The sequence below is a fragment of the Parasteatoda tepidariorum genome, chromosome 3 (genome assembly GCF_982258835.1).
Source record: "Parasteatoda tepidariorum strain Cologne lab strain chromosome 3, Ptep-v5.0, whole genome shotgun sequence".
Classification (NCBI taxonomy): Eukaryota; Metazoa; Arthropoda; class Arachnida; order Araneae; family Theridiidae; genus Parasteatoda; species Parasteatoda tepidariorum.
The window spans coordinates 11533000-11558791 of NC_141757.1; the positions used below are offsets into that span (position 1 = coordinate 11533000).

The following is a 25792-nucleotide window of genomic DNA, read 5'->3' on the forward strand; positions in this document are numbered from 1 at the left end:
ATAGCAACCAAAACAAAAATCATTCTTAATTTGTAAATGAAAAATTTGACGCTAAAAATCTCAAATTAACTTTTTTGCGCTGCAGTAAAAAGTAACCATAAAAGAATAATATCCATTAGAAACCTTCTTAAAAAAAATACTGTCAGAATAAAAACACAAATAAAAAGAAAAATTACTAAAAAAGGCAAAAGAGAAACATAAATATTTTTCTCAGTTCTGAAATATAACTAACTTTGAGAATCACAGTTTTCTGTGTTACCGATAATCTGTCTTACTATGCAGGTAAAAAAATAATTACAAAAGAAAGAAATCTATCAGAAATCTGTGCTGTAATTAAAACAGAAAAGCTGCTAAAACGGAAAAGAAAAAAAAAGTGTTTCTAATTCTTAAAGCAAAAAGCGTTGAATAAACGACAAAATATGACTTCCTGAATAAAATTAAAAAACTCATGTTTAACTATACAGTAATTTATACTTCGTTGCAAGTTACGAAAAAACTATTATCCTCATGGAGAGAGCCTGTTTGCAAATTGATCCAAAGCTTCCAGTGTGAACGTATAATAACATCACCAACTCCGAAAGGATGTTGCTAAGCCTTCTTTCTGAAATGTTAAATGAGGAAAACAAAACTTTTTGAATAATCAACTAACAATTAATAAGAATTACTAAAAATCATAACAAATTTACGTCTTTCTATTCGCATTTCAAAAAATGGACGAAAGAATAAAAATTTTTCTTTGTAAACTATTTTCTTCCTCAGTGAATCAAATTAATAATTCCTCAACTCCCATTATATTTGTTAAGGGCATGTCAGCATAAGACACCATTTTTCGTGGTTCAATCAAATCCAATGCTCTAGGAACGTCATACAGTTGTTTCTTTTCAAGAAAGAATGTTCTTATTTATTCAAACACGTCACTAAATCTAGGATTTTAGTAAGACTTCGAAAGTATAGCCTTTTTTTAAAAAATAATTCTTTGATATAATCATTAAAAAAAAATGTGTATTAAATTTCTGTTTGAAGTGTTCAATTTTTAAAAGCATATTTGAATAATTTGATAACAAAACAAAACGAAAATATATGCAGCTGCGGATGATTACTTAAGTTCTACATTGCAGTGGTCTCTTTTTTTTAAAAAAAAAAAAAAACTTGAAATGGAGCATAGTTTCAAACCTCGCTTTTTCCTTTGTCTTTCAGAACATAAATTAGCAGGTTTTAGAACTTAACAAATATGCCAAAAAACTACTTCGAATTAGGTATCATAAAAAATACGATTTTCAATTATTCTTTAATTAAATCTATTCAAATCCCTCCCCTCTCCAAAAAAAAATACTTTGCAGAAATAATATTTTGAAAAAAGTGCTTTGTCGAATCAAATATTCGGATAAAGGGCCGAATAGTGACATGTTCGAAACAGGTAATCTGACAGGTCAGAGGTACAGAAACAAGATCCTTGCATCCTAAGTGAGACTTTTCTGTGGAGCAAATGAACAAAATTTCATCTTTATGGAATAATGCCCACAACAATTGGAGCGGCCTGCACTGTCCCTGACCTTAATCCTATGGAACATGTATGAGATACGCTTGTACAGTAGCAGCATGAAGACCAGCTCCACCAACCATTGGTGAGCTCAAGGGTGCCTTAGTGCAAGGGTATGTCTGGTCACGCTAGAGATTGATAAGGTCCCTGGTTAACAAAATGAAACAATGATGCGAGAGTTGTGCAGCTGTCAGAGGCGATCATGAAACTAATTAGAATTTTTTTTCTCAAACTGACATAATCAGGGGTAATTGTGAGCCCAACTAAAAAATCCTGAAAATTTCTTGAGTAAAATCCTTAATGACTCATTTAAAAAAATTAACGTCTTTATAAATTTAAATCATTGATAATTTCACAACATGAAATTCTAAATAAATTATTTGCAGCATAATTTAAATTAATAATTTTGTATAAATTTACTTTTTATCTCTAATCACATTTATTATTCTACCAGAAAAAATATTTACAAATGAAAGAAATGCCAAGTATAAATTCTAGTTCTAATATTTTTAAATAAAATATACAAGAATTTTTATACATAAACATGATCGATGAAACTTCTGGACCGTTGATTTCCAAAAATTTCCCAATCGCTGTTAGCGAAAAATCTGGACTTTTTCTAGAGCACAACCATCTCTGCATTATGTTGGTCAGCTGCATTGCAAGACGAGTGACCAATTTCTTTCCTTAGGAGCCATTTTTATTTCTCCATATATTGGACTTATATCAGATTTTGATAAGGTATGGTTTTATTTGTTTTGATACTTTTTTACTGCAAAAAAAAAAAAAATTGTTCATTTTTTTTTTAACAGTATAATATAGGAGACAACAACTAAATCTGAATATAAAGCATAATTTCTTTTTAAAGATGAACTTCTAAAGATTCATTGTATTTGGGTAGTATCAGATGGACCCATAATTTAACGTTGAGGTATATTAAAAAACACCTATTTTTGGACAAATATTTAATTTATACAGCCCCAAAATATATAAATTATATCAAAAAGGAATTTAATACATTAGTTTTTTTCTAAAAAGAGCTTTATTTAACTACCATTTTCCCATATCACAATATATTATTATGAGCATATCATTTTTAATATTTACTGGAATTAATTTTTGCAGAAATGAAATATAATCGGAGAATAATTTTTTTCTCTTTTGAACAATATTCAATGTTACAAAATTCATAAATTAGGCTGTGAAGTTAGTTTAAGCCTTAATACCTTTCAATGTCTGATTAAAATATCAAATTTAAATTTACTAAAAATTATATAACATAACAATTTTTTAAACAAAAATAAAAGCCTTTTGTAAACTTAACATGTTTTTATTAAAGTTCAAGAATTATAATGCGAATTTCCAGACATCTTCCTGCAACAACACAAATTTATTCTTTTCTATACAGAAATGATATTAAATAAATATTGATGTTTCACAAAATGAAAAAATGCAAAACTGGTTATGTTAAAACAGTTATATATCACAATTCATATAACTAATATGTAACAAAAACGAAGCAAAATCTAAACTCAAAAACGTCGTCTCCCACCTCCTCCACCTCTTGAACGCCTTCCTCCATAGGCCTCTTCCTCTGCCTGCTTTTTCATTTTCCAGGCTTTATAGCGCTTAGACATTTCGTACAATTCGTCGGGAACAAATTGATCGGCTTCCTCTAAAATTTTAACTAGAGCACCAGCGTGCATCCAGTCTTGCCTCGTAAATATGGAAATGGCATGACCAGTATTTCCTGCACGCCCAGTACGTCCTACACGATGAACATATTCTTCAATGTTTCTTGGAAAATACATATTGAACACATGGGTTATATCTTTAATATCTAACCCTCTTGATGCGACATCTGTAGCAATCAATATACGGACAGCGCCTGTTTTCAAATCGTCCAGAGCCTGTTCTCGATCACACTGCTCCCTATCACCATGGATAGATTGCAGGGAAACACCCCGTAACAATAGATCGCTGGACAAATCGTCAGCGATGCACTTGCGCTCAACGAACACTATGACCTTGTCACCAGATCCCATATTTCCTATGAACTCTTCTAGTATTTCGCGTCGATCTTCGTCTTCCGCAAAAACAATCTCCTGTGTAACAGAATGGACAGCGGCTAAATCCAATGCTCCAACATTAACCTTGAAAGGATTTGTCATGTAGCGAGCAGCCAAATGCTGAATCTCACTCGTCCAAGTAGCACTGGTCATCACCGTCTGCCGATCGGGTCGGATGTCGATCACAATTTTTCTAATCTGTGGCTCAAAACCCATGTCGAGCATACGATCGGCTTCGTCGAGGACTAAATAGGTCACACCTGTCACGTCTATAATTTTGTTCATTACCAAATCGTTTAGTCGTCCTGGGGTGGCAATCACAATGTCAACTCCCTTGGTAACCACGCCGATCTGATTTCTTCGACTCCCGCCGCCATAAATGCAGACACACTTGATATCGTGGTAGGTATATTTCTTTGCTTCAGATTCAATTTGTTGAGCAAGTTCGCGTGTCGGAGCTAATATGAGACAGGTCGGTCCGACACGTTGAGATCTGGGAGTCACCTGACCCACAATGTGTATCAGAGCTGGAAATAAAAAGGCAATCGTTTTACCAGTTCCAGTTTGCGCTATTCCTATCATGTCGTATCCATTAAGCAGTATCGGCCAAGCTTGACTTTGAATAGGTGATGGAGTTTTAAAATTCTGCTTTTGCAGTTCCTCCAAAAGTTCTGGATAAGGATGAAAAGCATGTTTGAATGTAGTGACAGGATTAGGTGTAGGCCTATCATCATCTTCATTAACTTTATTTACAGATATATTATTATTCATCATTCTAAACTCGTGAACAGCCTTTTTGGACATAGCAGTAACACTAGGATCTTCTGAGTAAAACATCTTTATAATGGGAGGGAGTGAAGCAAGCTTTCTCTTTCTTGCTTCTTCACACTCTTGGCCAATTTTATCCCAATCGATAAATGTTGTTGTGCCATTCGGAGTGGAGTCAGCATATGAAGAGTCGCTGTACGCTGATCTTTCACCAGAACGAGCAGATGAGTCAGTGGAGAATCTTTGGAAATCGGTAGTCAAGTCCTCTATGAGTTTTTTGGCTGCATCGCGAGATTCTTGGGAACCAGTTATACGTACTGTAGTTCCGTCCATGCTGTTGCCGTCATCGCGCAAGACTTTTATGCGCGCCCCACTTTCAGTTTGAAGCTCTTGTATTTTTGAACCTCCTCGCCCAATCACTTTTCCTACTTTATTAGAATCTATTACCATTTCAGTACAATCTTGCTCTTCCCTCGTATTGTCCCTCTGAAAATTACGAGGACCCCTGTTAGAAAATTGGGACCGGTCATTATAGCTAGGTCTTCCTTGGGGAACATATGTAGAATTATTTACATATCGTTGGTTGGAATTTTCCGAATCCCAAGTGTTGTTACTCTGATCCCAAGAAGTGTTACTCTGATTCCAAGAAGTGTTACTCTGATTCCAAGTAGTGTTACTCTGATTATCATCCCATCGTTTAGCAGGTGGAGTGTATTTTGGAACATTGTATTCAGTAGTTGGAGCCGAAGGATCATAAAGTTCATCATCCCAACACTCTTCCATTTTTATTAAAATATTAAGCCAAGCTTTTTAACAATAATATTTGAATTTAACAGTAGCTTCTCGCCGGATATTAAGAAAACTGACGTACCAAAGCTATTGTAACTTATTGTTAAGACTTAATGCTTAATTTGCAAAATTAGCTTACAGCTTACTGTAAACTACTTAATAGAAAAATGAGTTGAGTTGTTTCTTTTCAAAAAGAGAGGTAAGTACTTTATTTGCGCCGCACTAGAACTGCACAATGGGCTATTGGCGACGGTCAGGGAAATATCTCTAAGGATCCGAAGTCATGAGAGTTCAATTTTGATCCTCGGCAGTTAGGATTTCTCCCTTACTTCAGTAGCCCGACAATCTGTGAGCACTTTACGGTAGAACAGTTTAACGAGAACAGATATCGTGAACCCTTAGGCCCTACCACTGCAGGACTCAATCTTAAGGAAAAAGTAGTGAAAATGGATAGGCAACAGTGCACCACACCACTCATTCCTTTAATCAAACTGCCCCATGCACTATTAAATGCTCCAGGTTTCTAAACGGTCATGCCTTTGCTTGTTTACTTACCATTGTTGTTGTTGTTGTTAATTTACGTCGCACTAGAGCTGCATAATGGGCATTTGGCGACGGTCTGGGAAACATTCCGGAGGATGATCCGAAGACATGCCATTACAATTTTGATCCTCTGCGGAAGGGATGGCACTCCCACTTCGGTAGCCCGATGACCTGCGCGCGAAGTCGAGCACTTTACGGTAGCACAGTTTAACGAGGACCAATACCGCACACCCTCGGTCCCTACGCAGACTGATCCAAGTGGTCACCCACCCGCACACTGACCGCAGCCAGTGATGCTTGACTTCGGTGAACTGCTGGGAACCGTGTCCTAACGATCAGTCTACTGCGGTACTTACCATTGTCAAGATCGTTGACATGATCAATTTTTTTAAATTCTTTTTATAACCGTCATTGTAGAGTCGAACCAATTTTTTGGATTTACGACAACTAATGTTCAACTCAGTCGCCTTGTAATTTAGAACCCAATCCAGAAGACAAGGAAATATTGAATGAAACCCATTAAAAACGCTATCATTCACATGCGAAAAAAAGAATTGCATGTAGGGAGAACGGCCCTTTAATATTTTTCATTTATTGCACCATCCTATTATCGCATCCTACAAATATAGTCAGCTAAGGACTTACGTCAAATGCACTAAATAAACAAAATTGGAAAGCTATGGCTGATGATTTTATAACAATAAATAATTTAGATGGAAATGCGGTAAGTTTTATGTACTTTATATTTTTAATGTGCAAAATTTCTCTCTTAAGGTTTAATAGATAATCTGATAAATGTTACTCAATCTTCCATCCCTTTTATCCAACTCAGTTGATTAGTACATAGTAGATCACTTATGTTAGTAACTTTCAGTTGTCTTAATTGTCTTCAGCTTAAAAACTGATGATAGTAAAAGCAGTTACATTTAATGTTTGCCTTTTTTCACCTACATTTACCATTTACCGTTTTTCTTTAAATAAAAGGTTTTGTTTGTATTGATAGGGAGATAATAGGCCTTTTTATCTACATATTAGAAAGTTAAGCTATAGATTAGGGGTGCACAACTTTTTTGCGTGAAGGGCCACTTACGCAGCACGTAAATTGAGTCCCATTGAGGGGAAATTGACGAAGAGCCGCACTCATATTTAGTTAAGTTAGCGGCAAATATAATGTTTATCTAAACATCCTAGTGTTCTAAACACCAAGTATTTTTATCAAATATATTTTTACCAAACATTTTTATCAATAAACTTAATAACATATTTACAGAAAATCAAATACTTTCAATTATTTAAATTTCTTTAAAACTGAAAAAAACATAATTTTTTTTAAAAAACTTTTTCCATTTTTCGCAATAATAAATTTAACAAAAATATTTTATCTATGCATTAATATTGGCAAAGGATATAAATTAGAATAAAAAAGAAGCTTACAGAATGAAAGTGCAAAAAAAAAAAAAAAACGCATTTTATAGAGTAATATAAATTTGAACTAAACATTTTAATAAAAGAAAATTTATAATGTTTGAACAAAAACGAAATGAAAGAAATTTTTTTATTACGTTCAGAAGTTCCTGCCGGCCGCACATCAACAATCAGCGTGCGACAACATAGGTTGTGTTATAGTTTTGATCATTTTTTTAACAAGTGGCTTAAAAAAAAAGGGTGTTAATTATATGGACATCTGTTCTCTCCAGCCATAAGCCAGTTCAAAGGAATATTTCCTTTTTTTGTACTTTTAACAGTGGGTATGTAATAAATACATTAATTTGATTAATGTAATTAATGTGAACATAATAAATATAAATTAATGTGAACATAAATTATTTGGTGTGCAAATTTTCATATCTGTGTCCAATTGCGAGACAGAAACTTTAAAAAACACTACATGGTGGCTGATGCAAATGTCTGCTCGCAACTAAGAAAATTTTTTTGTATTTTTGACTGCAGCAGAATAATTGCCATGTCTTGGCAACTTCTGAGCAATGGCCTGCAAGAAACTTCACAGAAGGTAACCAAATCAAAGGATTTGTATCGTAGCCATATTCTGGCAAACCTCTACACATTTTCTTTTTAATTTACAAGTTTAAAATCCCTTTGGTGTCTTGGCAGTTGCAATTGGGGTAACAGATCATGATACGGAAATTTTGATGCAAACTGCTACCTTCACTATTGAGTAGGACTGGGCTATAAATCGGTGTATCGAGACATATCGATTTAACGCATATATCGGCAAGACAATACAGCGACTTTCATTCAAGGCGATGCATCAGAAATCTGATTTAAGCCGTCGAGTAAAGACAATGAGCGCAAAACGATATAGAGATATAAGACACGCAAGGATATAAGATAACGATATAGCGCTATAAGATTCTCCGATGTCGACTCACGCTGTGGAAGACGATGTTCATTTCGGTATGCTGAATTGGCCTTGATTGGTGAACTGTAGAATCAGAATCAGAGTTTTGAGAACACATATCGCTATATCGCATGTTCCTTTTCGCACCTCTTAGCTTTTTTTCTCTTTGTCGCGGCTTTTCTCATAGATTATTTTCAGTGGGACTAACGTCATGATCGCCGATGTTACCTTGTTCTGAAGGCAATCTATTAATGAAAAGAATATATAAAGAAGAGTTTCTTCATTAATTAGATAAGTTTTTTTTCTTAAAAACTTCTTTTTATTTTTAAATGGGAAAATTATCGGCAATCTAATTTAGGCCAAAAAGTTTTAACCTTTAAGTTAGTAAAATAACCTAACAAATTCAATTCCTTATGGGCATAAGGAATTGAATTTGTTAGGTTATTTTTTTACTTTCTTTTAATAAAAACTTTTTGGATGAAACTTCTAATAATTTAATGAATTTTTATAGTGATTTTAAATTTATAAATCTTGTTGTTTTTATTTTTAGAAATAAAGTTAAAACAAAATTTATATTTGTCATTTAGATTTGGACATAAGTCAATCAACTTTGTTTATACAAAAATTTTTGGAAGGTTTGCATATTTTATTCATTTTTTTAAATCATTTAGCTCTTCGTTTAATTAGGGAGTGTAATAATTTTTTTTAAAAATATTCTTTTCATATTATTTGTTAATTAGCTAAATATATTATCGAATATCAAATTTTTTTTATTTTTACGAAATTAAATCTTACTTAGTTTTTCGTTCATAATTCTGTCATTATTTGATTTAATTTAATTATTTATCTGAAATGATAAAGTCCCGCAGTGGACTGATCGTTAAGACACGGTTCCCTGCAGATCACCGAAGTCAAGCATCACTGGCTGCGGTCATTGTGCGGGTGATTGACCACTTGGATCAGTCTGCGTAGGGACCAAGGGTGTGCGGTATTGGTCCTCGTTAAACTGTTCTACCGTAAAGTGCTCACTTATTTTTAAATTAGACGACTTTGTTTTACGTTTATTATGAATTTCTAAACAAACATTTCAATAAATATTTTAAGTAAGATTTGTACATTGTAGTCAATTTATTTAATATCTTTCTTAAGCAAAACATATATATCTTCAAATTTATAAATTGATTTAAATCAATCTGAGTATGAAGTTTTGATAGAAATCTGACTTTATGTGCCTTACAAGTAAATGAAATTCAAAAATACTATATCGCTATATCGCGATGCAAAACTGACAATGCATCATGATATATAATTTCTAATATCGCCCAGTCCTACTATTGAGCCAAAGGATTTTTTTACTTTCAAAAATTTAAAAACAAAATATTTTGGTTCTGGAAGGGGATATTTCCATATCGTGATCTGTTGCGCCAACTACAATCGCCAAGGTGCCAAATACTTGCAATTTTTAAAGAAACAACAACATGTAGATGTTTGCCCGGGGGTGCTTATGAGTTATATTTTTCGAGTTGATCCCTTTCTGTGATGTTTTTTTCCCTTCAGTTTCTCAGCGAGCCGCTGCCCGGAAGTTGCCAAGACTTGGCTATTATTCTGCCACATATCAGGATACAGAAATCTCCCCCAATATTTCTGCCTCATTATCTCTAGAATCGTTAAAGTGCCAAATAAAATTTTAACTTGCAAAATTTTAAAAATATTATGCAGGTGATTGTCTGGGAATGACTACTAGTTATACCCTTTAAGTTGGTAATTTTTTTTATTTTTAATTGATCATTTATGTTTAGAATACTTCTCAAGCCAATTTACATTCCTTAGAAGACTTACAATTTCAGATATCTTTAAAATAAAGTCTAAATTACATTAATTTTCTTTTATTTATTTATTATCATTTATTTTTTGTGCACGAATTGATACTTCAGCGAGACAAAACAAATGGCTACTAGTTATACCCTTTAAGTTGGAGAATTTTTTTTTCATGGATCATTTATCTTTAGAAGAATACTTCTCAAAACAATTTACATTCTTTAGAAGACTTACAATTTCAGATATCTTTGGAATACTTCTTAAAAATAAAGTCAAAATTACATTAATTTTCTTTTATTTGTTAGGTAATTGTTATTATTATTTATTTTTTTGTCCACGAATTGTTACTTTAGCGAGAAAAAACAAAAACGCTATTAAAATCTAATGTATCGATATTGAGTATAGTGAATTAAGAACATCAAAGCCTTTTCGATAGTCAGAGAAAATTGGGAAAAGATAAAAATTCAATAGTGATTTATTTAATTAAAATGTTTTTTTATAAACTCAAGTAAATACATATAGTAATGTGGATTTCATTTTTTGCAAGGATTCTAACTGTAATGGGCAGTGATAACAGTAATTCATTTATGTATATATATATATTCATATTCTTTTTTTCATTAACTTCTAAATATTTTAAAAGTGGATATATAGCTATTAAGAGTCTTCTTTTGTTTTTTTTTGTTGAATGAAATTAGGTATAATATAAGTGAACAATGAGTTTTATTAACATGTGAGTTTTAAAAGCTTTTATATTCACATAATAAGCATTAGATGTAGCAAGCACAAAATGTAAATAGTTAACTGTTCTCCCATCTGCACTAATATTGAAAGAATTTTTAAAGTGTTATGTTTTCATGTCAAGACTTCATCATTTAATTAATAGTAATTATTAAGTATATTTTAGCCCTTAAATTCTGAAGATCTCAACATTTTATTTAAGAATTTGCTCATTATGAAACAAATGCTAGTGAAGTGAAACCAAGTACATATACTCCAAGTGCTTCATTTTTCAGTTACAATTTATTGCTTATTTGTGAATGTGTGTCGGGAGAGCATAAGTAATCTGATTCCAATTCTTCAAATTTCGCTTTTCCATGTATCTTCCAGAACATAAGCAAACAATTTTTAGATTAAAACTTCACAAATGTTTATTGTATAATCTCTCCTGGTCTAGAAACTAGAAGCAGGGCATGTGATTTTTTCGCGGATATCAGGACCATTGATTTGCGAAAGTCAGTGATTCAAAGCCTATAATCCGACAAAATTTTCATATCAATCTAAATTTTATAGTTAAAAAATAAATAATTTAAATAAAAAAAAACCTTCTCTAAATCGCGTTAACAAGACATAGTCATTCTGATGCCTGTTCCGCAAATCCCCCCCCCAGTTCGTCGGATTTTAATATTTGAAACAACACTGGAGTCCATTAATATTGCAATTCATATCCACTCATTTTTAATAACAAACACTGATTTTCGTATTTGCCTGATTTAAAAGTTACGAATTTTTAATCTTATTCATGCGATTTAAAAATTTTGCGCCACGACTCGTATTCACGTGATTTAAAAATCCAATATCGTTATTCTTATTTAGGCAAATTTAAATTCCAATGTCGCTATTCGTATTCACGGGATCTAAAAATCATGCATTGCGATTGTATTTACGCAATTTTAAACCCCAATTTCACAATTTTTATTTTCACGTTCTCAAAATACAACCTCGCAATCCTTGTCAGAACTTAGTTTTTTCTTAAATTAGTTACTATGAAAGTGTCATATACTTTATTGGTAGGTAGTTTAAGTTATAAATCTTAGTTCAAAAAATTATATTAAATATGAATAGAATATAAATTGATATCTTGTTATCGAGTTTTTTTTGCATATGAAATTTTCAGGATTTTTCACTTTGTGTCGCAATCACGTTTTTGCCATTGTTAAATCATCAATAATAGTGCAGATTTGATTTTGCTATTAATTTGATATTTTTGTTTTATAATAGTTGCCTTTGACCGAAGGTTGCAGGATGCCTGTTAGGATGAGGAACTTAGATGAAACTCGTAAGTTCAATTCATATGTTTGAAAATTCTGTTTATTGTGAATGTTATTTTAACTAGTATGTTTATTATTATCAACATGTGTTATGTATGGGAACTGTAAAAGGCTGCAAAATTTAGCAGACATTTTTCAATTCCATCGCATTTGCTTAAAAGAAAAAGACACCTACTTTTTATATGTTTCTTAAGTATTTTCACTACAGTTCAAAAGACTGCCATATTTATTTTGTTTCTCACATTGAAAAATTATTAATGCCGTATATTTGCGTGCTGAATGACAAATCAGTTTTAAAAATCATCAAATTCTGGTTTTGTTTTTCTACATTTTTGTGCTTTGTGGCATGGTTACAAATTTTCTATAACATGTAGAATTTCTTTACAGTGGCTACTGAAAAAAAAAAAAAAAATAGTGGGTACGACACCATATGAACTTATGTTGGTATCCTTGCAAAAAAGCTATTATTCAAATGTGTGATTCAAAATTAGTGTGTAATATAAAATGCCATTTTAAAAAGAATAAAGGTTTAAAAAACCACAGAGAGCTGCAAATGAAGCATTAAAAATGACCTTGGGAATTTGTGATGGAATTTTCGGGAATCGATTGTGTAAAATATGATTACTCAAATTCGCATGTTGTAATTATATTTTATTATGTAATCATAATTTTAAGAAACAATGTTTTTCTTTATCAGGGTTGCCACAGGCGACTAAAATGCAACTATTTGCAACTATTTTTGGCATGAGGCGACTATGGCAACTTTTTTTGCCTGAAAAGGCTAAAAAAGCAACTATTTTCAAGAAAACGAGACTCTTCTATACTCCTAGAGGTGTTTTTTTTTCAAGCATGAATTGGTGAAATATCTGCGCCCTGCTAGATAGTTCCTGAACACACTGAACTTTTTTTTCTTAAAAAAAAAAATGTTAAAAATTTTTAATTGCAAATTTGAGTCTTCACTTTTTAATTCGTTCAATCTGCACAAATTCCATTGTAAGTCTATTTCATTTCTCGATCACCTTTTCAATGATTATTGCTAAAAAATTCTGCATGATTTTTTTTATTTAAATTTTTTTAAATTTTTTTTTAACGGTATTACAATGCATGAATTTCGAATTTTAGTAATCACTTTTCATATTTATATAAACATTTATATGAAAATTATCATATTCGCCACCAACTTAACTGAATGGATGATGGTATATGACAATTAAGTCATTAAAAAAATTTTAGTCATATTTTTGATGAATTTTTGTTCTTATTAGGCAACTATTTTCCTAGTTTTTGGCTACTATTTTCATGCTTTAGGCTACTAAAAGCAACTATTTTGTTCATTTTTTTCTGTGGCTACCCTGCTTTATGGAATATTTATGCATGATTTGTTTTTGTTACTGACAAAAGAGAAGAAAATGAGTAAACATATCTAGCACGTTAGTTACAAAATTTGTAAAGAATAGATATAAAGAATTTACGAAATTCGTAAAGAATTAAAATAGTAAGTTTATGTATTTAGTGAAGATCCTTTTGGTATCTAAAAGATTTAAAAATTTATGATTTTAAGAATGTTTATGTGGGGAGATTCACATCGACAACGTCAACCTTCATTTATAAAAAGGTACCCCAACATAGAATTTAGTTCACGCGTCTTAGATACTAATGAATTGGAATTGTATTTTTGTAGTGATAGACACACTACAGTTTAATTAAAAAAAATTTTTTTCCTTATGAATCTAAGAAATTATTCTAAAAATAGAGGAACCTCATTCTGTTTTTGTGAACGAGTGAGAGTCACCCATTTCTCACCCTGTGATGGAATTTTCCTTTGATCTCTAAGTGTCTTCATTAGAAAGGAAAAGTTAAAGTAAAAAAGAGAGAAAAACAAACAAACTAAAAAGTACTGGAAGAACTTACAAACTTAGCGTCTTGTGACTGGATTCATAGTTATCCCAATATTCCTGATAAAAAATTGATTTTAACAATTTTCTGTGCAATATTTATCAGAAACTAGTTATTTTATTATGATTAAGTGAAATTTGTGAAAATGTTTTTGAATTTTATTGATTTTATGTTCTTAAATTAAGAACTTTAAACAATAGGAAAAATAATTCTTTATTTTGAAAAGTGATTAAAATTTTTTTTTGAGTGCTTAAAAAGTACTTAAAAGGTGCTTATTTTTTGTTCAAAAATCTGACCACGCACCCTGTTTTATACCTGCCAAGTCTCTTGTTTTTTAGCGAAGACTCCTGTATTTTACGACTTATCTCCTGTTTACCTGTATATTCTCAAATTTCTCTGTATTTGTTGAAGAAATTAAGAAATTTTTTTTTTTTGATGATAAAATGTCCACTGATGGCAAGAAATACTTCTCGTATTGCTTAACAGATGGTGCTATTGCCAGTACTGCAGTATGTTGAATGTTAAAAGTTTAAGTCAAGGCATGATTAAGTTTATTCAAGGCGCCTTCCTATGAGGTGAACCCAGGTTCGAATCCCAGCGATGACTGGTTAGTACGAGTTCCGCATCTGGCTTGCACTGACCACAGTACTGGCGTGAAATGTCTTCAGTGGTAAACAGATCACAGGTTAGAGTCCCCTTGTCGTCAGGCTAACCGTGGGATGATTTTGTTTTTTTCCTCTCCACGTAACACAAATGTAACATAAAAAAGTTCCCCTAAAGCAAATTTCTCCCAATACTTGATTCAGGAGTTCTGTTGTCTTCTGGTTGGGTTCAAAATTACAAAACTACGGAGTTGAACCCAATTGTAAACCCAAAATTGGGTCGGTTGTTCAACAACGGTTATAAAATAAAATAGTTTATTCTATTGCCAGTACTGCGGTATATTGTGTGTTAATAGTTTAAGTAAATAAAAATAATGGTGTAAAAAAATTTTCTTTAGATTAAGATTTATAAACATATTTTTTACTTCTCTAATTGTAGATGCTTATATTATTTCCAATTTTGAAGTTCTCTTTTTGACTTAGATGCATGATGTATCAAAACTTTACTCATAGCTTAAAAAGTGTCGCTAGTAAAATCTCTGTATTTTATTCTCCAATGTTGGCAGGTATGCTGTTTAAATTGCCATTCATGTAAGTGGTATGAACTAAAGTCGTTTTTCTGAATTCCTCTTGCAAACATGGCAATTTTGTAAAGAGAAACTAAAATATTTTGTTTTATTCCTATTTCATTTCAGCTTGCAATCAACAGTTTGAAAAAGAAAAAAAAGTATTTTGAATAATTTTCAAATTGAAATAAAATTTTTCCAAATATTTTTTTTGAAAAAAGATATTGTAGTATGGAAAATTCTTTTGCTTCCACTGGTTGCTGACTATTATGGATAAGAATCCACATACATATCCGTGGAAAAGGATACAATGGTTGATTGTTCTCGTAAAAAATTATGTGTATGAAAAATCATAATGATGAAACAAATTTTTTTCCAAAGAATTAAGCCTGAAGAATGCCGGTTGCATACATTGCACATCTTCCAAATTTAACTTCTTTACAAACAATATTTCCTATAATACTCAATTTCATGCTCTAACTATATTTTCTAAGCTTGAAAATTTTGATTTAAAATTATTTTAAACTCAATGGCATAAAGAATTAAAAAGAAATAAAAATTATGTATAATATATATGTATATACAGTCGAACCTCGCTAACTCGAACCTCGATTTCACGAATTTTTCGATATCTCGAAGAAGAAAAAATTCCCTTCAACTTTCCTGTACACTCAATGTCAAAAAAAACTTGATTTCACGAATATTTTTTTTCTAATCCCTCGATAACTTGAATTTTTTTTCTCCATAAATAAAGTAGATTTTTTTTCTAAAATTAAAAAAATATTCAGAAAAAAAAGAAAAGAAAATTAAGAATGGCTGGCAAGGCATGGAGTGATGTGTCTTCCTCTACGATAATGAATGGCTTCAAAAAGCCTGGATTCATTAAAGATCACGAAAGTAGTCAAACAATCAACATCGTTAATTCTGCTGAAAACTACACCGAAAAAGATTGGAACAGATTGACCGGACTCATGAAGCTTGATGACATGGAATTTCATGACTTTGTAAACGTAGATGATGCAGTAACAGTGTATGGTCAGTGGGCTGACAATGATATCATCGCTCAAACGAAAGCTTCTTGTGAACTATCAGAAGAAGAGGATGAGGAAATCGAAGATTTACCGCCCAATGTTACTAACAAACAAGCACTTTCTGCAGTGGACACTGTAAGGAGAGTTATTGAGAGGCAGCCATGTATGTCAGAGGAGACATTTAAAGCTATAGTCCACTTAGAAGACTTTCTTACACATCTCTAAAGCAAACAACAATTGAATCTTTTTTTTAAATGAAAGTAGAAAAAGTGTTTTTAGAATAAATATGGAATAGTAAATAAGGTATGTAAAGAGCATTTTTCTTCATTCTACCATCGATAACATGCGATTTTCGATAATTCAAATTTTCGATATCTCGAATTTTTTCTCCTCTCCCTTCAAGTTCGAGTTATCGAGGTTTGACTGTATATACATATATAAGTTCAACATGTAGAGAAAACAAGGGAAAAGTTACAGAACAATGAAAAAGGGGGAAAAATTTAAAAAAAAATAAAAATAGCAAAAAACCGGAAAAAAAGACAAAAAATTTAAAAATTTTTTTAAAAAAAACCCGGAAAATAATCCGAAGATATAATCTTTTAATTGGCTCACTCGATTATATCCGCAAAAAAAGAGTGCTGTCTAATATTGCATCAATATAGTCAAAGCAAAATATATCAATACAATAGTGTGAGAAGCACTCAAAAAATTTTACAAAAAAATTGCTTAAATTAAAATTTTTCTTCATTTTTTAAAATTTATTATTTTTATTTAATATAATTTTTTTATTTCCTATTTCCTCAAATTGAACATGTAAAATTGATTAGACATTTAGGGGAGTAAATCAGTAGCAAAATGACAAAAAAATTGTTCAGACATAAGAGATAATCCCAATCTTGTCATGTAAGGTGGTCTTTCTACACTTAGGGAGGTTGATTGACTGATTAGGATTACCTTCCCTGAAGTCCATAAGATTACAAAGAGAATCGAAATCACAAAAGAAGAAATATTTTACAAATCAAATCTTTGACAGTAACATTGTTACACCGGGTATTGCATTGAGCAATGGAATTTCTTCTGCCTTTCTTTGTACGTATCCAGGCTATTTTCGGCTTCTTGTTATTTGGGACGCGTGGGATTAGCGTAGACGCGGAAAGATCGTTTTCAAAGTATTAAAATGTATTAAGTGACGAACGACGTAGCATAAATAAGAATAATCTGAAAATGTACAATACATCATCATCAGTCGGGATCTGCCTCTCTTTCTAACTCCAGTTTGCCGTTGCTAAAAAGATTCTTTTAGTTGTTCTGTCATCGTTCATTCTTACAATGTGTCCGGCCCATTTCATGCGCTGGATCTTATGGTACTTCATAATGTCCGGTTCTCTGAATATCCTGTAAAGCTCAGAGTTAGTTCTCCTTCTCCACACTCCCTTGTCACATACACCACCAAAAATGGATCGGAGTATCTTCCTCTCGAAAGCAGCGATGGTCCTCTCATCAGCTTGGGACAAGGTCCAGGTTTCAGATGCGTAAGTGAGAACTGATCTTATTAGGCTTTTATATATTAGCAACTTGTTGTCTCTTTTAATGTTGTCAGATTCAAGGAATTTTCTTATGCCATAAAAGCACTTGTTGGCTGCAGTTACTCTCTTCCTTACTTCTGTGGAAATAGAGTTTTCGGAGTTGATTTCAGAGCCAAGGTAGGTGAAAGAGTTCACCTTTTCAAATTTATACTCTTCAATCTCGATGTGCGTGGAGGTATCGGTATAGTTGATACATTACATATACTTTGTCTTACTCTGATTAATTGAGAGGTGCATTTTTTTGGCCTCTCTTTCCAGGTCCAAGAATGCCTGCTTTAGGTCTTTAGGGGTTCTTGCTATGATATCAATATCATCAGCATAGGCCATAATTTGAACAGATTTTGAGAAAATAGTTCCTCTAGTGTTAATTCCTGAATCTCTTACTACTTTCTCAAGAGCAAGATTGAAAAGAAGGCATGCTAATGCGTCGCCCTGTCTTATGCCATTTTTTTATTTCAACAGGTTGAGATAAGTTTCCCTGTATTTTGACTCTCAATTTGGTGTCATTTAATGTAAGGGATATTAGTTTCACAAGTTTTTCAGGAATGTTAAACTGTCTCAGAGCGTCGATAAGAAATGTACAATACTTTGTACCAAAATTTTGTTCATTTAAATAAAAAATATTAATATTACCGGAAATTAAAAGAAATCCGTTATAATATACGTAATCCGTTATATATACGTAATTAAAAGAAATAAAAAGCAAATAAGCTTTTAATGCCAGTTTCAAATTAGAAATAATGCAGGGAATTAAAACAAGCATAAATTTTTACTTTTTGTATTTTATTTCCCCTTTTTATTCTTAAAATATGTTATATTTTGTAGTTTTTTCCCCCTTTCGTGTTGGCAGCTCTTTTATTGTGTCTTTAAAATCTTTTCTATTTGAACTATCTATTTCTCTTATAATTACAGTCTTCCTTTATTACAGTAATTTCATTCTTTATTTGGTAGTTTTGTTCTAATTCTGCTACAAACGAAGGATGAAAAATTATTCAACTATTAATAATGTTTAATAAACATTGCAAGCACAATTATAATTGTTATTTAAAGCATGCTTCTGTTTATTTTATTTGGCCTTTATTACTTTTTCATCTATAACAGGGTGCGTAGCGTTTTTAAAAAGTGTGCTTAAAGGTACTTATTTTCGATTTTCTAAAAGTCCTTAAAAGTGCTTTTTTATGGGGTTGTTTTTAAAAAGTGCTTAATTTTCCCTTTTCCAAAATGAGATGTTTTTTCTTTACCAATATCAAATATCAATTTTTGTCACGAACTTCGCAAAAAGCGTGATTTTCACATTGTTCTGTTCATCGTTTTCACAAATCATTCAAACACATAGATATTCAGCGTACACATTTATATTCGTTTCTTAGCGTGTGAAAGCTTCAATCATTTTACTTGTTTGATGAAATGCTTGCGGGTCCGCATGTGCGTATACTGAGCTGGATTCAGTGAGAATTATTCTTGCACAATCATGTGCATCTCGGCTGCATTTTGCAAGAAATTCTCAATTCTTCATTTTCCTCCCTCTGAAATCGAACTGAAAAAATCTCTCTCTATCTTTTTATGGTGGTTAATGTAACCAAGAAAAAGAGTTCCTTGCCAGAAACTAGTTACTTTATCATGATCGTGTAAAGTCTGAAAACTATTTTGCATTTTGTTAATGTACATAATGCTTAAAAATGTTTTTTAAGTGCTTAAAAAGTGCTTATTTTTTGTTGAAAAATTTGGCTACGCACCCTGTAATTGAAATGTTTAATACGTTCTGTAGAATTTTATTTATAATTTTTTTTTAAATTCTCGAAAACTTGAGTGATTAAGTTGAATACAGTTTAGTGTTCATTCTAGTTCATTTTCTAATTTAAACATATTTGAGATCATCATCTTTAAATAATTTTTCCATGTTTTTTATAATTATTTTTTTAAAGATTTTTTTTCTAAATTTTAATGACATTTTCTTGAACTTGTACAGCTGCTGAAGGTGCACCTCGGGAAATTCAACTGGCAGAATATGGTAATTCTTCTTTGTGTTACCATCCCTCCTGTAATGCTTTAATTTTAATAATATTCCATCCTCGTTGCAAAAGGCCATTTTGTGCATGCTGTTTTCGTTCTAAAATGAAACTTTAAAATAACCTCTCTTTTCCATCTTATGATTTGAAAAAGGTTATCAAACATAACCTTTATTTTCTTGGGCATTAACATTCTCCTCATCATTATTTTAGCATGATTTTCATTTTTTTATCTATTTCATTTTTGTTTGAATATTGAAATTCTTTCCTAATTCAAATTTGTTGTATGATTGATTATATACATCTTGTGAATGTATCTTGCTCAGTTTTTTTCTTCTTCTTTTCTGCTTTAAACTACATTTTTTGAAAAAAAAAAAACAGGCTAAAATAAGATAACAGGGTGCGTAGCGTTTAAAAAGTACTTAAAGGTGCTTTTTTTTAAAAAAAATTCGGGGTTTGTGAAAAGTGCTTAATTTTCCCTTTTCGAAAATGAGATTTTTTTTCCTTTACCATGTCGAATTTCGACACGTATTGCGTAAAAGCGTGGTTTTCACATTGTTCTATTCGATTCATAATTCATTTAAACACAATGCATTTCGGCGTACCGTCGGTCTGTAACGTATGAAGGCGCCAATCATTATACATGTTTAATGAAATACTTGCGGGTTCGCATGTGCATGCACTGAGCTGGGTTCGGTGAGATTTTTGCACTCTCATGTGCAACTCTGCAGCATTTTGCAAGATATTCTCCATTTCAGGCTTCATTCTCCACCCTCTGAAATCGAACTGAAAAATATCTCGATATTTTTATGGTGGCTTATGTAATCAAGAAGGAGTTCTGTATCAGAAACTAGCTATTTTATCATGATCATGAAAAGAGGCTAGAATAAAAAAAACAGGGTGCGTAGCCTTTAAAAAGTGCTTAAAGGTGCTTATTTTTGATTTACGTTTTTTAAAAGCCCTTAAAAGTGCTTTTTATTAATTCGGGATTTGTAAAAAGTGCTTAATTTTCTATCTTTTAAAAACAGATTTTTTTTTCCTTTGCCGTGTCAATTGTCGTTCTACATTACAAAAAATGCATAATTTTCACAATTTTCTCTGCAATATTTACATTAAATTTTTATCATCCAAAAACATTATTTTGAGCAATTATTGATTGAGTCTTGGCAGATTTTGTGCAATTTTCTGAAAATTTTAATATTTGAGTAATTATTAAAGCACCGCTGAATGAAATGTAGTTAGAGGAATTTTGTACATTTTTTCGAGCTAATATAGTGAATTTAGTTAGAACAGTAATCACATCACTATAATCAATATTTTATTTAGATTTTTTCTTTTTAAATGGGACTGAAGTCAGTTTAGTAACTTAACTTCAACTCTGAAAAAAATTCAAATGTGAGAAAGTTAATTTGTGTTAAAAAATACAGGGTTGCCACAGGCGACTAAAATGCGACTATTTTCGGCATGAGACGACTTTGGCAACTTTTTTTTGCCTGGAAAGGCTAAAGGAGCAACTATTTTCAAGAAAAGGAGATTATTGGGAGACTTTTCTATACTCATAGGCCCGCAAGAGCTTCTGAAAACAATGAATTTTATTTCCTTAAAAAATAAAAAATTTTGAAAATCATTGAAATGTTGAATTCTTTCCAATTCTTTTCTTTTTAATGCGCTCAATTTGCACAGATTCCATTTTTAAGTCTATTTTGTTTCTTGACCACCTTTTCAACGGCTATTGCTACGAAATTCTGCTTGGTTTTAAAAAACCTAATTTTTAATACGATATTACGATGCATGAATAATCAATTTCACAATATATTTACATATATATTTGTTAAATCAATTATTGATAAAATGGAAAATTTTTTAGAAAAAGTATTTTTTTTAATGAATTCTAGTAATTAAAAGTATTTAATTTCTTGTAAAAAAAAATTTAATATAAATATTCGGTGCTAGAACACTAACGTTTATATAAAAATTATCATATTTGTCACTAAGTTGACTCACTGGATCATTGTATATGATAATTAAGTCATTTATTAAAATTTTAGTCTTATTTTTGAAAATTTTTTGTTCTTATTTAGGCAACTATTTTCATATTTTTCAACAACTATTTTCATGCTTTAGGCTACTAAAAGCAACTATTTTGTTTATTTTTTTCTGTGGCAACCCTGAAATAACTCCTATCGAATAATGAATCTGATCAATATAATAACTTTGAACCATTACAGATATAATTTTGTTTTTAATTTGATAAACTGTTTTTTATTTTAAAAAAAAATAAAGCATTACATATCCACTGTAAAACACAAGTTTTCTTTTGACTCATTTATAAAATAAATTTACATTTTTACTGATAATTTTACTTAATCTTATACATAAAAAATTCTTCCATTGAGATTAATTACAAAAGTTGAAGGTTAATTGTGTAAAAATAATCAATAAAATAGAATGTTTGTGTGTGTGTTTGTAGTTCGTTTCAAGTATGACATTAAGCATCTAAAGATGAAATTTTAAATGAATGTAGATTAGAAGGGCTTTTCAAGCATGACATTGGCATTTAAACATGAAATTTTAAACGAATGTAGACTAGAAGGGCTTTTCAAGCATGACATTGGCATTTAAACATGAAATTTTAAACGAATGTAGACTAGAAGCCCGTTTCAAGTATGACATTGGCATTTAAAGATGAAATTTTAAATGAATGTAGACTAGAAGCGCGTTTCAAGTATGACATTGGCATTTTAAGATGAAATTTTAAATGAATGTAGACTAGAACTAGAAGGGCGTTTAAAGTATGACGTTAGCATTTTAAGATGAAATTTTAAATGAATGTAGACTAGAAGGGCGTTTAAAGTATGACATTGGCATTTAAAGATGAAGTTTTAAATGAATGCTGACTAGAACTCCCGCCCTGATGCAAGTCAAGACGGATTTTTAAATTTCTTATTAGTTTTTTCGACAACCGTATTTTCCATTTAAAGTTCATACTTTTTCCTTCAAAGTTTAATTCCTCATATTTTCTTAGAATGGTTTTTTGCAAAATAATTACTTTTTTCCTCTTATCCCTGTTAAGTTTTTAAGTTATGACACTTAAGAATCTATAATAGATATAAAGAAAAAATTATGAAACAATACTCTCATTTTTTTAAAAAAAATATTTATGAATCACGCAAGAAGAAGTAATGCTTCAAAAGGCTGTCCTTCAAGCTCCTCTCTCATTCATTTTCAATGCTATAACTTTTTATAAAGAAAAAATTATGAAACAATACTCTCATTTTTTTAAAAAAACTATTTATGAATCACGCAAGAAGAAGTAATGCTTCAAAAGGCTGTCCTTCAAGCTCCTTTCTCATTCATTTTCAATGCTATAACTTTTTATAAAGAAAAAATTATGAAACAATACTCTCATTTTTTAAAAAAAAATATTTATGAATCACGCAAGAAGAAGTAATGCTTCAAAAGGCTGTCCTTCAAGCTCCTCTCTCATTCATTTTCAATGCTATAACTTTTTATAAAGAAAAAATTATGAAACAATACTCTCATTTTTTTTAAAAAAATATTTATGAATCACGCAAGAAGAAGTAATGCTTCAAAAGGCTGTCCTTCAAGCTCCTCTCTCATTCATTTTCGATGCTATAACTTTTTATAAAGAAAAAATTATGAAACAATACTCTCATTTTTAAAAAAAAATATTTATGAATCACGCGAAATAATGCTTCAAAAGGCTGTCCTTCAAGCTCCTCTCTCATTCATTTTCAATGCTATAACGTTATACATATTTATTTTTTTTTAGTTGAAAATGTATGCAGTATGATAGTGTAACACGGGATAATGTTTTGCTCTATTCGAGCTTTTCATACAAATTTCTTTTATGGTGAAGATTTATAAAATAAATAGTTGATACTAATATACAAGATAAAGGTGTATCAATTGCTATTTTAATTATGTCACGTGTTTATGAATTTAAAACTTGTTTTGTGTTGTTTAAGTATTTTAAAAGGTAATTTTCTATTTAAAGAATTTTCCATTCAACGAATTTATCAGAATTTAGGTACTTTGTTAAATAGAGGGCCGACCGCAGTAAAGTATAAAAGTAAGTTTAAAAAATTGCCCTATAACGTAAGTGGCGCCTCTCTTTACTTAAACAGTAATGTTTATTGGCTGTTTCTGTATAATTTATATCTTATGTCTAAAAATAATCAAAATACTTATATAAGTTTCTTAAAAAAATCTTTTGAAATTTAATTGAGCATTTTTAATAATCTTAATATTTCAAAGTAAATAGATAAAATTTTTAAGTAGGAAATTTGAAAAAAATCAGTGTAAAAATTTGATTTTGGCTGTTGTCTCTTTATTCCAATTTTGTGTGTGGTTGAGTTCGATTTAAAAATAAGTTAAAAGCTTCCTATGTATCTTAATAGTTTTCAATTTATCAATAGCTGAAAAAATTGCTTACTAATATTACTAAAAATTCTTAACAATTTTTTTTTTTTTTAAAATTTACTATGAACCAGGCTTTTAAATATTTAATCACTAGTACTGTTCTATTTAATTTAGAATTTATGCTGCATCTCATTTAGTTCTACCAGAGGATTGGGAGAAGAAACTTTAATATATGCAATAGTTTTGTTCCTTAAATAAATATTAAATATATATATTTTAGCATTTTGATTAGAAGTTACTCAAGATTTTAATTTACTGTTTGATGTTGAATCTTAAAAACTGATTTTAACTGTTGAAAACTCAAAAATCGGGGATGCAGATTAATGATGAGTTAATCAAATGAAAAAATAAAAAGTAAATAAAAAGATAGCATTTTGAAACATAAGTTTTAAATTGTATTAAACTTAATATATAATTTAATATTTTTTAAAAATATATATTTTAGCTCTAAAGGTATTGGCAATCCTGATGATCAAACTCTATTAGTTACATGGTGCGTAGCGTTTTTAAAAAGTGCATAAAGGTGCTTATTTTCGTTTTTTAGAAGCTGTTAAAGGTGCTTTTTTCATGGGTTGCTTTTAAAAAGTGCTTAATTTTCCATTTTCGAAAATGAGATTTTTTCTCATTACCATGTCAATTTTGCCACATATTATGTAAAAGCGTGCTTTTCATATTGTTCTATTCCACGTTTTCACAATTCACTGAACCACAATCTATTTCAGTGTACCATCGGTCCATAGCGTATGAAAGCGTCAATAATTTATAGGTTTGATGAAATACTTGCGAGTCCGCATGTGCGTATAGTAGTGAGCTGTGTTCAGTGAGATTCCAGTACTCTCATGTGCAACTCTGCTGCATTTTGCAAGATATTCTCAATTTCAGGCTTCATTTTCCACCCTCTAATATCGAACCGAAAAATCTTTCGATCTTTTTATTATGGCTAATATAATCAAGAAAAGAGTTCTTTGTCAGAATCTAGTTATTTTATCATTTAAAGTCTTTGAAAATTAATTTACATTTTGTTAATATATATGGTACTTAAAAATATTTTTTGACTCCTAAAAGAATACTTAAAAGGTGCTTATTTTTTTGTTGAAAGATTTGGCTAAGCACCCTGTTACCCTGTTTTATAAATGTAAGAAAATTTGTAATAAGAGTTCATATCTGTTATTAACTACTTCAGACAGTGTAATTTTAAGATTTAAAAAAAAAAAATTACAACAATAATGTATCTTAAATTTTTGATGCTATGGTTTTATTCATGGTAAAAACTCAAAGACCTGCCAACTCTATGGGAAATCAAAATAATACATTAATTCCAAACAATGAAAGGAAATCACTCTTAAATAATAAATACTCTATAATACATTGTAATATGTTAATACAGTACAGAACCCGTTATCCTGAATTCAGAAAACCGGAAAACCAAAAAACCGGAACGAAATTCGATAAATTCCCCCCCCCTTTTTTTTTTAATTTTTTTTTTCTCGTCATAAGATTTTAGGATTTTCCTTTCTTTTTTGAAAGATGTTTACCTTACCATCATTTTGGAAATAATCATTAATGTATTACTTCATCGTTTTTTCTTCTTTTTAAGATTATTTCCAATTTTTTAAAAATTTTTTTAGTTGGGTTTAACAATAAAAAAACGACTTTTTGTAGCGATTCAGAAAACCGAAAAAATCAGTTATCCGGAATAGTGATGGTCCCGATCGTTTTGGA

The 25792-nt window shown here is 30.7% G+C and overlaps 2 protein-coding genes across 5 annotated transcripts in view; one reads left to right on the forward strand and one right to left on the reverse strand.

The window, feature by feature from the left end:
* Window positions 1-2849: 2849 nt before the first annotated feature.
* Window positions 2850-5340, reverse strand: LOC107440452 (putative ATP-dependent RNA helicase DDX43). Its single transcript, XM_016053367.5, has one exon. The coding sequence runs from the start codon at window positions 5158-5160 to the stop codon at window positions 3073-3075; it is 2088 nt and encodes a 695-aa protein (XP_015908853.2). The 5' UTR covers window positions 5161-5340; the 3' UTR covers window positions 2850-3072.
* A 937-nt stretch (window positions 5341-6277) lies between these two features.
* Window positions 6278-25792, forward strand: part of Tip60 (Histone acetyltransferase Tip60) — a 43025-nt gene continuing 23510 nt past the window's right edge. For 2 of the 4 annotated variants that reach the window (XM_043044877.3, XM_043044878.3), the window contains exons 1-3: window positions 6278-6433; window positions 11888-11945; window positions 19588-19629. In XM_043044877.3, the coding sequence (XP_042900811.1) occupies window positions 6389-6433; window positions 11888-11945; window positions 19588-19629 (145 nt within the window). In that variant the 5' untranslated portion in view covers window positions 6278-6388. The remainder of the gene's footprint in view (window positions 6434-11887; window positions 11946-19587; window positions 19630-25792) is intronic. The other 2 variants (XM_043044879.3, XM_043044880.3) reach the window with 1 other exon arrangement.